The 15000-nt window shown below is 44.3% G+C and overlaps 1 protein-coding gene across 1 annotated transcript in view; it reads left to right on the top strand.

Moving 5' to 3' along the window:
* Window positions 1-11274, top strand: part of LOC132821755 (F-box only protein 36-like) — a 93346-nt gene extending 82072 nt beyond the window's left edge. Inside the window, exon 4 of the mRNA XM_060834493.1 lies at window positions 8888-11274. Within this exon, the coding sequence (XP_060690476.1) occupies window positions 8888-9085 (198 nt within the window). The 3' untranslated portion in view covers window positions 9086-11274. The remainder of the gene's footprint in view (window positions 1-8887) is intronic.
* Window positions 11275-15000: the final 3726 nt, after the last annotated feature.

The raw sequence follows: 15000 nt of genomic DNA, 5'->3' as shown, positions 1-15000 counted from the left end.
ATTGTAAACTAATGGAAAAAGTGAAGTCACATGGTGTGCAGGGTGTTGTAGCTAGGTGGATAAAGAACTGGTTGAGCAACAAAAGACCGAGAGTAGTAGTCGAAGGGAGTTTCTAGAAATGAAGAAAAGTGATCAGTGATGTTCCACAGGCATCGGTATTGGCGCCACTGTTGTTTGTAATATACATAAATGTTCTGGAAGAGGGCACTGTTGGTATGATCAGCAAGTTTGCAGATGACACAAAAATTAGTGGAGTAGCAGAAAGCATAAGGGACTGTCAGAGAATACAGGAGGATATAGATAGACTGGAGAGTAAGGGGGAAAAGTGGCAGATGGCTTTCAATCCAGACAAATGTGTGGTGATGTATTTAGGCAATTCTAATTCGAGAGCGAATTATACAATGAATGGAAGAGCCTTGGGAAAAGTTGATGGGCAGAGAGATCTGGGAGTGCAGGTCTATTGTATCCTGAAGGTTGCTGCACACGTGGATAAAGTGATCAACAAGGCACATAGTATGCTTGACTTCATCGGACAGGGTATTGAGTATAAAAGCTGGCAAGTCATCTTAAAATTGTACAAGACATTGGTTCGGCCGCATTTAGAATACTGTGTACAGTTCTGGTCGCCACATTACCGAAAGGATGAGGACGCTTTGGAGAAGGGTGCAGAGAAGGTTTACAAGGATGTTGCCTGGTATGGAAGGTGCTCGCTATGAAGAGAAGTTGAGTAGGTTAGGTTCATTTTCACAAGAAAAAAGGAGATTATGGGGGGACCTGATTGAGGTTTACAAAATCATGAACGGTGTGGACAGGGTGGCTCAAGACAAGCTTTTTCCCAGGGTGAAGGGTTCAATAACAAGAGGTTATGCTTTCAAGGTGAGAGGTGGATACACGTGGCAAGTACTTTACACAGAGAGTGATGGGCATCTGGAACGCATTGGCAGCAGAGGTGGTACATTCATTTAAGGTGCGTCTGGACAGATGCATGAGTAGGTGGGGAGCAGCGGGATACAGATGCTTAGGAATTGACCGACAGGTTTAGACAGTACATTTGGATCGGCTCAGGCTTGGAGGGTGAAGGACCTGTTCCTGGGCTGTAAATTTTCTTTGTTCTTCTGCCCATTCCTCATCTGCCTGAATATGTGATGATCTCCACTTCCTCATTAAGACATCATTTCTAAAATAGTAGTTTTCAGGGATACATTCAGATTCTTTTTTCCATTTGTGTTTTGACACAATTGCTTTAAATTTTCATGTTTCTGCTGTAACTTGCTTAATTTATCTGAGCTAAAGATGTCTGCATTGTTGTCGATCTGCTCCTGATTTGTGTCAACCAGCTGATCAAACAGGGTCACTGCTAATTCCACTTCAACTTTCTTATCTGTACTCTGTGGTCTCTCCTGTTTCCACTGGTGACTTTGTGACCTTATTATCTCACAGTCCGGAGAAATCCCAGGATATGTTAGTGCACCCAACTCTCGTTCCTCCAAGACTGTGTTAGAGAACTGGACGGGAGCTGGATGAACTTCGGATCATTCGGGAGACAGAGTCTGTGATAGATAAGAATTACAGGGAAGTGGTTACTCCTCGGCACGAAGAAAGCTGGGTGACTGTTTGAAGGGGGAAAGAACAGTCAGTGGAGGGTTCCCCTGAAAAGCATGTATACTGTTTTGGATACTGTTGAGGGGGACGACTTACCAGGGATATGCAGTTGGGACCAGGTCTCTGGCACAGAAGAAAAGGAAGGAAGGGAGGAGAGTGTTAGTTATTGGGGACTGAATAGTTCGAGGCTCAGATAGAAGGTTTGTTGGGAGTGAACGAGACTCGCAGTTGGTGTGTTGCCTCCAGGGTGCCAGGGCCCATGATGTCTCTGGGGTCCTGAAGGGAGAGGGTGACCAGCCTCAAGTCGGTGACCAGCCTCAAGTCATTGTCCATGTAGGTACCAATGACATAGGTAAAAAGAGAGATAAGGATGTAAGGCAGGATTTCAGGGAGCTAGGGTGGAAGCTGAAAGCTTGAGCAAACAGTTGTTTTCTCTGGTTTGTTAACCATACCACATGATAGCAAGGCAAGGAATAGGGAGAGATATCAGCTGAACACATGGCTGCAAGGATGGTACAGGAGGGAGGGTTTCAGGTACTTGGATAATTGGGGCTCATTCTGGGGAAGGTGGGGCATCTACAAACAGGATGGTTTTCACTTGAACCAGAGGGGTCCTAATGTCCTGGGTGGGAAATTTTACTGGTGCTGGGTTTAAACTAGGCTCAGCAGGGGGATTGGAACCGGAGGTGGAGTTCCAGTGCATAGGAGGATGAGAATAGGAAGGACAGGGACAGGATTTCAGGGTCACGGGAATGTGCTGGTAGACAGCGAAGTGGTTTGAAGTGTGTTTACTTCAACACCAGAAGTATCCGAAATAAGGTGGGTGAGCTTGCAGCATGGATAGGTACCTGAGACTTCAATGTTGTGGCCATTTCGGAGACATGGATAGAACAGGGTCAGGAATGGATGTTGCAGGTTCCAGGGTTTAGATCTTTCATGAAGAACAGGGAAGGTGGTAAAAGAGGGGGAGGCGTGGCCTTGTTAGTCAAAGATAGTATAACAGTGGCTGAGAGAACTTTTGATGAGGGAGTGTGGGCTGAGGTTAGAAACAGGAGAGGAGAGGTCACCCTGCTGGGAGTTATTTATAGGCCTCCGCAGAGTTCCAGGGAGGTGGAAGAGAGGATTAGCAAAACTATTCTGGGTAGGAGTGAAAGGAACAGGGTGGTCATTATGGGGATCTTTAACTTCCCCAACACTGACCGGAAAAACTGATCCAATGTGTACAGGAGGGTTTCCCAACACAATATATCGAAGGGCCGACAAGAGGGGAGGCCACACTGGATCTGGTGCTTGGTAACGAACCAGGTCAGGTGTTTGATTTAGTTGTAGGTGAGCACTTTGGCGAGAGGGACCATAATTCAGTTACATTTAGTTTAGCAGTGGAAAGGGATAGATACATGCCACAGGTCAAGAGTTATCGATGGGGCAAGGGCAATTGTAATGCGATTAGGCAAGAATTGGAATGCATAGAATGGAGTAGCAAAATGCAGGTGATGCAGACAATGGAAATGTGGAGCTGGTTTAAGGAACAGATATTGCGTGTCCTTGATAGGTATGTCCCTGTCAGGCAGGGAGGAAGTGATAAGGTAAGGGAACCGTGGTTTACTACAGAAATTGCACCTCTTGTTACAAAGAAGAAGGAGGCTGATGTGTTGATGAAGCAAGATAGTTCAGATGAGGCGATGGAGAGTTACAGATCAGCTCGGAAGGATTTAAAGAGAGAGTTAAGAAGAGCAAAGAGAGGACACAAGCAGTCTTTAGCAAATAGAATAAAGGAGAACCCTAAAGCTTTCTATAGGTATGTGAGGAATAAAAGGATACTAGGGTAGGAATAGGGCCAGGAGAAAGTGAGGGCTGCAGATGTTGGAGACCAGAGTTGAAAAGTGTGGTGCTGGAAAAGCACAGCAGACCAGGCAGCATCTGAGGAGCAGGAAAATCGACGTTTCGGGCATGAGCCCTTCTTCAGGAATGAGGCTGATGTGCCAAGCGGGCTGAGATAAAAGGTGGGGGGGGGGGGTGAAATTTGGGGGAGGGATGCTGGGAATACGATAGTGGAAGGATGTGAGGGTGATTGCCAGAGAGGGGGTGGGGGCAGAGAGGTCAGGAAGAAGATTGCAGGTCAAAAGGGTGGTGCTGAATCCAGGGGTTGGGACTGAGATAAGGTGGGGGGAGGGGAAATGAGGAAGCTGGAGAAATCTACATTCATCCCGTGTGGTTGGAGGGTTCCTAGGCGGAAGATGAGGCACTCTTCCTTCAGGCTCGTGTGGCCAGGGTCTGGGGATGGAGGAGGCCAAGGACCTGCTTGTCCTTGGCGGAGTGGGAGGGGGAGTTAAAGCATTCAGCCACGGGGCGGTTGGGTTGGTTGATGCGGGTGTCCCAGAGGTGTTCCCTGAAACGTTCTGCAAGTAGGCAGCCTGTCTACCCAATGTGGAGGAGACCACATCGGGTGGAGCGAATACAGTATGTGATGTGTGGAGGTGCAGATGAATTTATGACGTATATGGAAGGATCCATTGGGGCCTTGGAGAGAGGTGAGGGGGGGGGGGGGGGCATGTTTTGTATTTCTTGCAGTTGCCGGGAGTGGAGGTTGGGTTTGTGGGGGATGTGGACCTGACGAGGGAGCGCGGAGGGAGTGGTCTCTCCGGAACGCTGATAGGGGTGGGGAGGGAAATATATCCCTGGTGGTGGGGTCTGTCTGGAGGTGACAGTGATGCAAATACCTTTCTAACTCTACCTACAAGTTTTGTTTAGATCAACAAAACCCACGGGGTCACTGGCCACTGCATTGTCTTAGCCACCTTTCCAAATGAGATGAAAATGGCTTCTACATCCTTCTCATCAAAGATAGTCAATGTGTGAATATATTGAAACAGTTTCTGATCAGGCCTTTGGCTACCAGGGGCTTGCTCATCCTCACTCTCTTCCTCACCTGAGCTTACCTTCAGCCTTCAACTCCATCCTTTTAAGCTGACTTTCTTGTCTATGTGCCAATTTTTGAAGTTCAAATTTCCTCTCTCTTTCCTTTTTTCTCTCTCTCCTTTCTCTGTCTTGTATCTTTCCACCCCTTTCTGTCTCTTCTCTCTTTTTCTTTTTGTTCTGCTAAAGTGATTCATTCCTTTTCTCTTTCCTTTGCTTTTAATTGGAATTGGAATTATAATTCATGGGCAGCACAGTAGCTCAGTGGTTAGCACTGCTGCCTCACAGCACTAGGGACCCGGGTTCAATTCCAGCCTCTTGTGACTGTCTGTGTGGAGTTTGCACATTCTCCCAGTGTCTGCGTGGGTTTCCTCTGGGTGCTCCAGTTTCCTCCCACAATCCAAAGATGTGCAGATCAGGTGAATTAGCCATGCTAAATTACCCATAATGTTAGGTGCATTAGTCAGAGGTAAATGTAGGAGAATGCGTCTGGGTGGGTTACTCTTCAGAAGGTTGGTGTGGACTTGTTGGGCCAATTGGCCTGTTTCCACACTGTAGGGAAAGAAATCTTTAAAAAAGCCATTTCATTTCTATTGCCCTTTCCTTGTCTTTTGCCTGTAACTTCATTTCCAGTTGAATTTTAGCCATCTCTAAAGATTCTGAAGGCATTGCAAACAAATTTAACTGCTGAGCTATTGCAATAATTATCTCTCCTTTTCTCACGGAAGGGGGAAGCTCCAGCTCCAGACCACTTGCTAATTCCAGCAGCTTGGCCTTATTCACCTCTTGTGAACCCTCAAAGTCACTTTTCCACCCCCAGAAAACCCTTGGTGACTGAAAGAGCCATTGCTATCCCAAGCACTGTTTAAACCAACCGAAATCAACACCCACAACAAAAGACACTGACACCTACCACTCACTGCCTTCAAGTCTTCAACCCGAATCCCAATCAGAACTATAAAACAAATTCCACAAAGAGCCCCCAGTCTGTTATGGACCAGGTCAGATCCCCTCAAAACATTTCAAGAAAGTAGCCCAGACCCTAACTTTGCTAGATGCTTTAAGCAGGTATAAGGTGGATATTCCAAGAGTGATGCAGCTGGCTCATCCACTTGGTTTTAAACAAAACAGAATTTATTTGCAAGATTACTGAACAAAACACAAAAGCAAAAGAGAAGCGAATATAGAATAACTTAACTATCCAAAAACCCAATCGATTGTCCCAACTTAATGATGCTGTTCCAAATACTTGTAACAATCCCCATAAATACCCTTTGGAAAAAAAAGGAAGAATCCAATCTTACGTGAGAGATGTCAGGGAAAGGGAGGATCAGCATGGATCTGCTTCTTTGGGTCCAACAGCTTCACAACTAACTAAATCAGAGAAAAATTGAGCTGGGAGAACTGGCTACTCCCCTTTCTTTGTACAAGTGTTTTATTTTAAACTTGAAGGCCTTTTCCTGAGGCAGTATCTGTTAGCTATATGCAAATTGGCCCTAAAACTCATCCAAGCTAGATCTGTCGGGAACTTTGCATTTATGACCCCACTAAAAACAAAACTAAGGACAGCATAACCTTGTTAAAGGAGAGGCATCCTCACATCTTTCAGTGAGATCATGGCTGATCTGTGATAAAGATTATATCTCTGCCTTTGCTCTATAATTCCTTTTGGATCACAAAAGTCTATCAGTCTTAAGTTTAAAATTTGCCATTGATCTTGTACGAAATGCTATCTATGAAAGCGATTTCCGGACTTTCTATGTAAAGTGTTTCCTAATTACAATGCTGAAATGTCTAACTTTTAGACTCTATCCATTTGCCCTAGATTCCCAAATCAGCAGATATAGTTGCTATCAGTCTTCTCTATCTATTTTCTTAATGGTTTGGAAACTTGTACCAAATCATTCCTTTATCATCTGAATTCCAGCTAATATAACCCTTGTTTGATTAACCTCACTTATATTTTAGACCTTGTCATTCAGCCATCAGTTTTATAAATCTATGCTGGTTTCATTCCAAGGATAACATAGATTTCTCACCGTTGTGCAGACCGGAGCTGCACATAGTGCCCCAAGTGTTATTTAACCAAGGCTTTGTATAGTGAATCATAACTACTCTGCATTTGTAATCTCCTCTTTTAACTTTAGTACTCTACATATAGAGGTTATTATTACATTAGCTTTGCAATTATTTTCTGTACCTGTTCATTACATTTTAATTTCTGTACATGGTTCTCCATTGTTTCTAGATTTTTAACAGAAAATATCCTGTTGTCCTTTTTAGATCTAGAGTGGGTGGTCCCATATTTGTCGACATTGAAATCTATTTTCCAAAGTTTTACACATTCATTTAATCGCTTTATTTCTGTATACAGTAATACATGCTTCTATTTACACTGTTTACAAGGCTACCAATCTTTTTGACATAAGCAAATTTGTTTTGTGGCTTCCTATCTCAGCATCTAAGTAGTTAATAAATATGGTAAATGCTTGAAGCCCCAAGTTCTGTTTTTGTGAGATAACACTGTCACATCCTGTCACTTGGAGTACCTGTCCATTATCCTACACTGGGGCTAGACAGACTAAGAGAATTTCCTAAGCAGGTCAATAATTTGCCTTCAATTCCATGCACTTCAACTTGAATGAGCAGTCTCTCATGAGAGACATTATCAAATGCCTTCTGGATGTTCATACAAATAACATTCAAAAACATTCCCCTAGCCGCAATTTTAATCATCTCTTCAAAACAATTCTGTCAGGGTTCATTAGCGGCTCATGTGGCATCACTTCTTTGCACACATCAAGGTGTTCTCTTCAACCAGTCACTCAAAATGACCATTAAAATTTTTCCAAATATACATGTGGAATCAATTTGATACAATGGAACCCAATTAGTTGTAACCACAAAATCAGGCATACCCTGGGAGAAATTTCAGTCTCAGCTGCCGAGATATGATTCCTTTCCCCTATAAGAACATCTTCATTTCATGAGTACAAAGAAGTGAGTGAAAAATATGTTTGGATTTAGTTCAAATGTTAAGCCTGTATTGGGTGCAACTCAGGTTTTGACAAAATTGTGTAGAGTTTTGTTGTAACCATTAGAGGGTGCTGTGGTAATGTCTCAAAATGTTGAAACAAAGATTATTCGGATTCTAGAATCCAGCCAAATTGCACAAATCCCTCACAAATCACTGCTTTCATGCCTTTTATTAGTAGCAAACAAAAAGAGTACAATTTGCATCGATGTTAAGTGCATCTTTTCTAATTATATGAAATGTTTACAATCAGACTATTATTGATAACCATGTTTCTTCCTAAAATATACTTTATTCATAATTTGTATATGCATCTCAAATTACAGTTCAAATTTGTCTTTACATGAAGTGTAATACTGATTGAGTTTTTTTTCTATACTGTACATAAGGTGCCTCACTAAATTTTCCATTGCAGGTTAAATATTTATAATGTTCATTTGTGTTTCATGTCAAACATTTTGTTGTGCGTAATATCCGATCGGTTTTACACAGGCTTCACCCCCTGGTTGGACTGTGATGGAAAAGGCCTTAGAAACTGGCTGTCCTCATTGAGCCTTTTCATCATCTGCCCCAAACTATACTGTCACAAATAATGTTTTTCTTATCTAAGAAGGAAGCTGTCAAATTGAACTTCTCAAATCACATTTGTTCATATTCATCGGGTGTTTATTACATTCACAAATCTGCAGTAGTACATTATAGAGCCTTTCAATTTGAAAATTACAGAATGTGCAATAAAATTCAACTTGTCACCTTACAGCATGTTTCACTCCTGGGTGTCTCAGTACAGTTGGGGTCACAGTGGCTCAGTGGTTAGTCCTGCTGTCTCACATTGCCAGGGACCCGGTTTGATTTCAGCCTCAGGCAACTATCTGAGTTGAGTTTGCACATCCTTCCTGATTCTGCATGGATTTCCTCCCACAATCCAAAGATGTGCAGGTTAATGAATTGGCCATGCTAAATTGTCCATAATGTTCAGGGATGTGTAGGTTAGGTTATAATTATAAAAGTCTTGTCAGTCTTGGGTTCAGTGTTAGGCAGGCGAGATGTTTCAAATTGAAAGTTACAGCAAGTGCAGAAGAAATTAATGTCTTCCCCTTATTAAAAGTTTGTGCATGGGGGAGACATTTGATTGGGGGGAGGGGGAGAATGGTGGGCAAGACATCAAAATAATATGATGTAATAAGATGATGAATTGCATTTTCCTTTGCACATTTAGGTGACTTGTTTGTGCTGAAGTATTCAGAAGTACAAAACACATCAGCAGCAGGGTTTTAATTCGATCTGTTCGGTCGTAACCAGCTGAGGGCTGCATTTGTTTTGCTTTCTCTGCAGGTATGTAACTCTGATGAACTCTGGGAGCGTCTCGTTTCGAGATACTGTGATACCATAACCCCAGAAATGCAAGCGTTGGCTTCAGAGGTTGGTTGGAAAGAAATCTTCTTCACCAACAAACTCCAGCTACAGAAAAAGATCAGACGAAGACGCCAAAAGTTTGGGGATACTGAAGAGAATTTGACTTTAGGACCATGAGTTATAGACTTAAGGCTGCAAACAAATAATTTGCTTACACAAGGTGGTTGTTTGCTGGAATGTGATTTATATTTTTGTTTAGCTTTCCTAAAGAGTGCCTAGTTAAATGCATTGATCCATGATAGATGCAACTTTTTTACTAAGTGATTATAAATGTATTACATACTGATGCTGTTTTGTTCAGAATCGCTGATGTAGAAATGGGCCAGTGTAGAACTCATTTTTCAGGTACTAAATAATCCCAAACCAATGTTGGTCATGGAAGAGGAGCTGTTTATGTACACACAGAGGAGACTTCATTCGTGCTGGACAATTGTGCTGCTCTGCAGCAGCTAGCAAAACAAGATCTAAGAAGCCCTCTCAATAAAACTGCTGTAACTTAACTGCAGATCCAAGATTAAATGACTGATTACCACTACTTCCCCCTCACTAGCCCTAGAAAGCAATGTTCAGGGTCCCTGATCTCTTTCTGCACTACCCAATCCTGCACCATACAATGTGCAACTCCCATGAATGCACCCTGCTGAGTCTATGGTTTGCTGCCAGCTGCTCCTATTCCACTCATCCCAAGGCAGCCAAAACCCTGGGTAACATGTAATCATCTAGGTGATGGACCCATCACTACTGGAGAGCACTTGGCAAACACACCATAGCTATTTCTGAGAGCCCTTTCAGTATTAAATCCTGTTCAGGCAGTCTACTGGTTGTTGTTAGGGTTCCCAGTGCCTGCAGGTTCAATCTATCACAGGCATTTCTCCTGCAGAGTGGTTCTGTCAGCTCTGAGAGGAGGCTAGCAGCTGTCCAGTACCAGCATGCTGTGGTGCAAGAGTTGGCCCATGGATGAGGATTGATCCAGAGCTCCAGTAACTGGGATAAGATTGCCATGGTCTATCATGGAAGCCCCTAATGTCGATGAATACAAACAGCTAGTGATGTGTGTTCCCCATCGGTCTCTCCATTGCTGTTATGTATCCCTTCACTGGACAGAACGTGGCAAAGAAGGAATTTACCTCACCCCCACCAGACTGCAAGAATTAGCCTGTTTGACAGCCTGTGTTGGCCTCTGTGTGGCTGTACTGAATTGCAGGTGTGAGGCAGGTGTTGGGCTCTTCAAGCCAAGCCTGCCTGCCTCATTTTGTATTCCCAGATTGCTGTAAGGCAGGCCATTAAATTCCATCTGCAGTTTCCCCCCAGAGGCTTGCCCCTGCAATGCTCCTGTGGCCATCTACAACACTATCAGCAGCTGGTCCACATTCCTCCCTTCTGTTGGGTATCTGCTGTCATACCACCTTCATTCTAATCAAATCTGTCACTCAAAATGCAGGCTTCCTGAGACATAACCTATTGGGGTACAGAGAACATGCCCGTGTGCAGGAGAAGCATCTACTTTTGGCACAAATTTCTGGCAATAAATTGTTGTTAATGTTACAAAATAGATTGGCAATTGAAGTAAGAAAGTCAAATTTTGATTTTGATTGTGCACCACTAAGATTTATTTCTGTTGGTTTAAGAGCCATCAAAATTACATGCCACAATTTTAACTCCTTTTGATGTGTATGGTTACCAAGAATTTTTGGGAATTTACTCCAAAACAGATTCTGTTTCCTTTCCATTGTGCACACATTCAGAGTGGCAATCATGTTATTACAATATACAGTGCAGCCTTAGAAACTTAGGGATTTGAAATCCTAATTGCACACCCCAAAACCCCTCTAATGATTTGTGATTAAATGACCTCACGTCAGTTACAGTTTTTGAGGTTATTTAGGTACTTGCTTCAATCAATAAAATATTTTGACACAATATTACTTTGTGAGACTTCAATGCTAAGCATCTTTTTACTTAAACCATATTCTGTATCTCTATGTTCTGCACTTTAGTTCCCCCTCCCCACTTCCCAAACTGCTGCTTATTGCAACTGTGAAAATATCATGCATCATTTGTAACAAATTGTAAAACTGTTCTCTGTAAATGCAAAAAGGATTTTCCTACAAATACCTCTCAGGTGGGTGCGCTGTAGACCAACAGCTGCCGCACATTTTCAGATTGTTTGTAGCCATCTGAGCGGAAATGTCTTAATCTTGCTTAGTATTCTTTATAACTGTCACTTAGAAATGTATAATTTAGCCTCGCTAAAGCAATCAATTCCAATTGGCCAGGCTGAAAACTCATAAGCTGTGATTTGAAAATAAATTTCTTAGCCACCTTTAGATCTTCATCTGGTTCATGTTTGTCAATGAAGCAATTTTTCCTAAGTTTCAACATTGTAATGTTTTGCAAAGAGGTTATAGCACTATTTACAGGCTCTGTAAGGAATAGAGGGAAACAGACCATGTGTGGACTGATGGGATTACTTTAGAATGGCATCACGGTCAGCACAGACATGTGGGCCGAAGGGCCTGTACCTATGCTGCACTATTCTATGTTTAATGTAACATTTGAGGGTCTGGTACAGGTTAATGCAACAGTGCCTTTCGAAATTAAACTGAACAAACATCTGAAGAAAACAAAACCAGCAATGTGATGGGAAACAAGCTAAGGTCCTGGAGAAAGAAAAGATCAATGAAGGAAAAGCACCAACGCTCAACTGACACTTGCAGCCACCAGCTTAAATACTGAAACTGCACACTGTTCAAAAGGCAGCATGACATTGGGATCTACACACACACAGTCATCAGGTATGACCAATCACAGGCTGTCCCCTGATTTGTAGATAGGATTCATTCAGCGTACAAGTTTCTGCTCTGAGTCTTTGGGCACGTGTGATGGGTCATCCCTTGGGATGTGGTGCCCAGAGTGCTAAAATCATTTCTTTTTCTTTCTTTCTGTGCTGCCTCATCATTAAGGATACAAAATGTGATCCAGCCATTTTGTGCAATTTAGAGAAAGCTCCTTTCAATCATTCACCTCAATTCTGCCACAGTTCAGGGAGAGCTTTGCAGCAGAATTTCCTTGATGTTTGTCATTTGAAAAATCGGTAAATATACATGATGAAGGAGATTCTGTTCAGCCGTGCAAACCTTCATTGCCGGTTTTGTGGGTGTTTCACCTGAGTGTTTGTAGAGCTTGCTTCCTAAAGTATACAAACATTTGTTCAACCACCCAATGATTGAGTCTGGAAAATGCAGTGCCGCCATAATTAGTGGCATTTCTTTACTGTTCAGATATGTCACTGATACACAGTCTAGGGCTCACCTCAATACAGGAGGGTCCTGATGACAGCTGCTCCATACAGGAACACATTGGGGAATTGTACGATTCTGTTGTCTAATACTGACTGGTATAGTTTGTAGGAAGGTGAATTTGATCCAATGTTGGATCTCCCTGTCAATGGGAGTTTTTTGAGAGAGTGGCTAAGATGATATCGGAAGCGTGCAACATATTCCAGGGGTGTCTCCATCAACATTTTGGGGATAGGTAACTGACGAGGAGAAAGTGAGGCTGGTGTTCGGAATCGAAAAATGTGAAGCTGGAAAAGCACAACTAGTCAGGCAGCATCCGAGGAGCAGGAGAATCGACGTTTCAGGCATAAGCTCTTCATCACGAATGTTGGGGGGGAGGGTTGGGGACAGGAGGCTGAGAGATACATAGGAAGGTAGGGGTGTGGCTGAGGGAAGGTAGCTGTAAAGGCGATAGGTAGATGCAAGTGGGTAGTGATGGTGGCAAGTCGGAACAAAGGGTGGAGTGGATAGGTGGGAAGGAAGATGGGCAGTTCAAGAGAGCAGTGCCGAGTTGGATCTGGGATGTGGTGGAGGGGAGGAGAGATGAGGAAACTAGTGAAATTGACATCGATGCCGTGTACTTGGAGGGTCCCAAGGTGGAAGATGAAGCGTTCTCCCTTCAGGCTAGGATTTGGTGGTGAAGGAGGCCCAGGACTTACAAGTTCTTGGTGGAATGGGGGGGGGGGGGGGGTGTAGTTGAAAGTGGTCGGCCATAGGGCATTGGGGTTGTTTAATGCATGTGTGCCAGAGATGTTCTCTGAAACGCTCCATGTGTTGGTGTCCTGTCTCCCCAAACAATGTGTAGAGGAGACCACATTGGGAGCAATGGACATAGGTGTTTGGTTGTGCAGGAAAATCTCTGCCAGGTGTGGAAAGATCCTTTGGGGCTTTGGATGGAGGTGAGGGGTGAGGTGTGGGAGCATGTTGCAGTGGCAGGGAAAGGTAGAGGATAGGTTGGTGGGAGTCATGGACCTAACAAGGGAGTCGCAGAGGAAACAGTCTCTTCGGAATGCTGATAGGGATGGGGAAAGAAATATATCTGTAATGGTGGTGTCTGACTGTAGGTAGCAGAAATCGTAGAGAATGAAGCACTGTACATGTTGATGTTGGGGTGAAACGTGAGGACCAGGGGATTTCTATCCTTGTTGCAGTTGGAGTGGTGCAGGTAGTGGAGGAGATGCACTAGAAGGCGTTGTTGACCACATGGGAGGGGAAATTGCAGTCCTTGAAATAAGGGGCCATCTGGGATGTTCTGGAGTGGAATTGATCCTCCTGGGAGCAGATGCAGTGGAGGTGGAGGAGTTGGGAGTAAGGGATAGTGTTTTTACAGGAGAGGGTGTGGGAGAAGGTGTAATCCAGGTAGCTGTGGGAGTGGGTGGGTTTGAAGTAGATGGTCGTGCTGAGTCAGTCACCGGAAATGGAGACGGAAAGGTCCAGGAAGGGGAGGGGGTTATCTGAGATGGTCCAAGATGGTCAGGAAGTTGATGAACTATTTTACCTCCTCATGGGAGCATGAGGTGGTACTGATACAGTCATCAATGTAGTGGAGGAAAAGGCGGGGAATGTTGCCAGTGTAACTACGGATGATAGACTGATCTGACATATAGGCAGGCATAACTGGGGCCCATGTGGGTGCCCATGGCTACCCTTTGGTCTGAAGGACGTGGGAGGATTTGAAGAAGTTATTGAGGTTGAGGACCAGTTCAGTCGATAAAATGAGAATGTCAGTGGAATCCTAAGCAGAAGAGGAAGAAACAGAGGGCTTAGAGGCCTTTGCCATGGCAGATGGATGTGTACAGAGTCCAGATGTCCGTGGTGTAGATGAGGCATTGGGGGTCAGGCAAACGAAAGTCATGGAGAAGGTGGAGGACATGGGTGGTGTCCCGAATGTATGTGGGGAGATCCTGGACCAAGGGGGACAGGACAGTGTCAAGGTATGAGGAGATAAGTTCGGTGGGGCAGGAACAAGAAGAGACGGGTCAACTGGAGCAGGTAGGTTGTGAACTTTGGATAGGAGGTAGAATTGGGTGGTGCAGGGTTCCCGAACTATGAGGTTGGAAGCTGTGAGTGGAAGATCCCCTGAGTGATGAGATTGTGGATGGTCTAGGGTATGATGGTTTGGTGATGGGAGGTGAGGTCATTGTCAGAGGGGTAGTAGGAGGAGGTATCTATGAGTTGGTGCCTCGCTTCAGCAGAGTACAGTCAGTGCGCCAAACTACCACTGCACTCCCTTGTACGCAGATTTGATGGTGAGGTTGGGGTTAGAGCAGAGGGAGGGGAGGACTGCGTGTTGCAAGGGTGGGAAGTTGGAGTGGGTGAGAGGCGTGGCGACAGATTGAGGCTGTCAATGTCATGGCAACAGTTGGAGATAAAAAGGTCAAGAGCTGATAACCCACCCTCCATTCCCAGCGCCTTCCCTGCCACCGTAAAAGGCGTAAAATCTGTGCCCTCACCTAAATCCAAAGCCCCAGTGGATCCTTCCACAACTGGTAGAGATTTTCCTGCACCTCCACCAATGTCATCTACTGGTTCTGTTGCTCTCGACATGGTCTCCTCTACATTGGGGAGACAGGACACCAATTCATGAAATGTTTCACAGAACATCTCTGGGACACCCGCAGCAACCAATCCCACCACCATGTGGCTGACAACTTCAAATCCCCACCCCCCCCCCTCCCACCACCACCACCACCA

The sequence above is a fragment of the Hemiscyllium ocellatum genome, chromosome 13 (genome assembly GCF_020745735.1).
Source record: "Hemiscyllium ocellatum isolate sHemOce1 chromosome 13, sHemOce1.pat.X.cur, whole genome shotgun sequence".
Lineage (NCBI taxonomy): Eukaryota > Metazoa > Chordata > Chondrichthyes > Orectolobiformes > Hemiscylliidae > Hemiscyllium > Hemiscyllium ocellatum.
The sequence above is the reverse complement of the archived record's forward strand: the minus strand, read 5'-3'. Positions and strand labels throughout refer to the sequence as shown.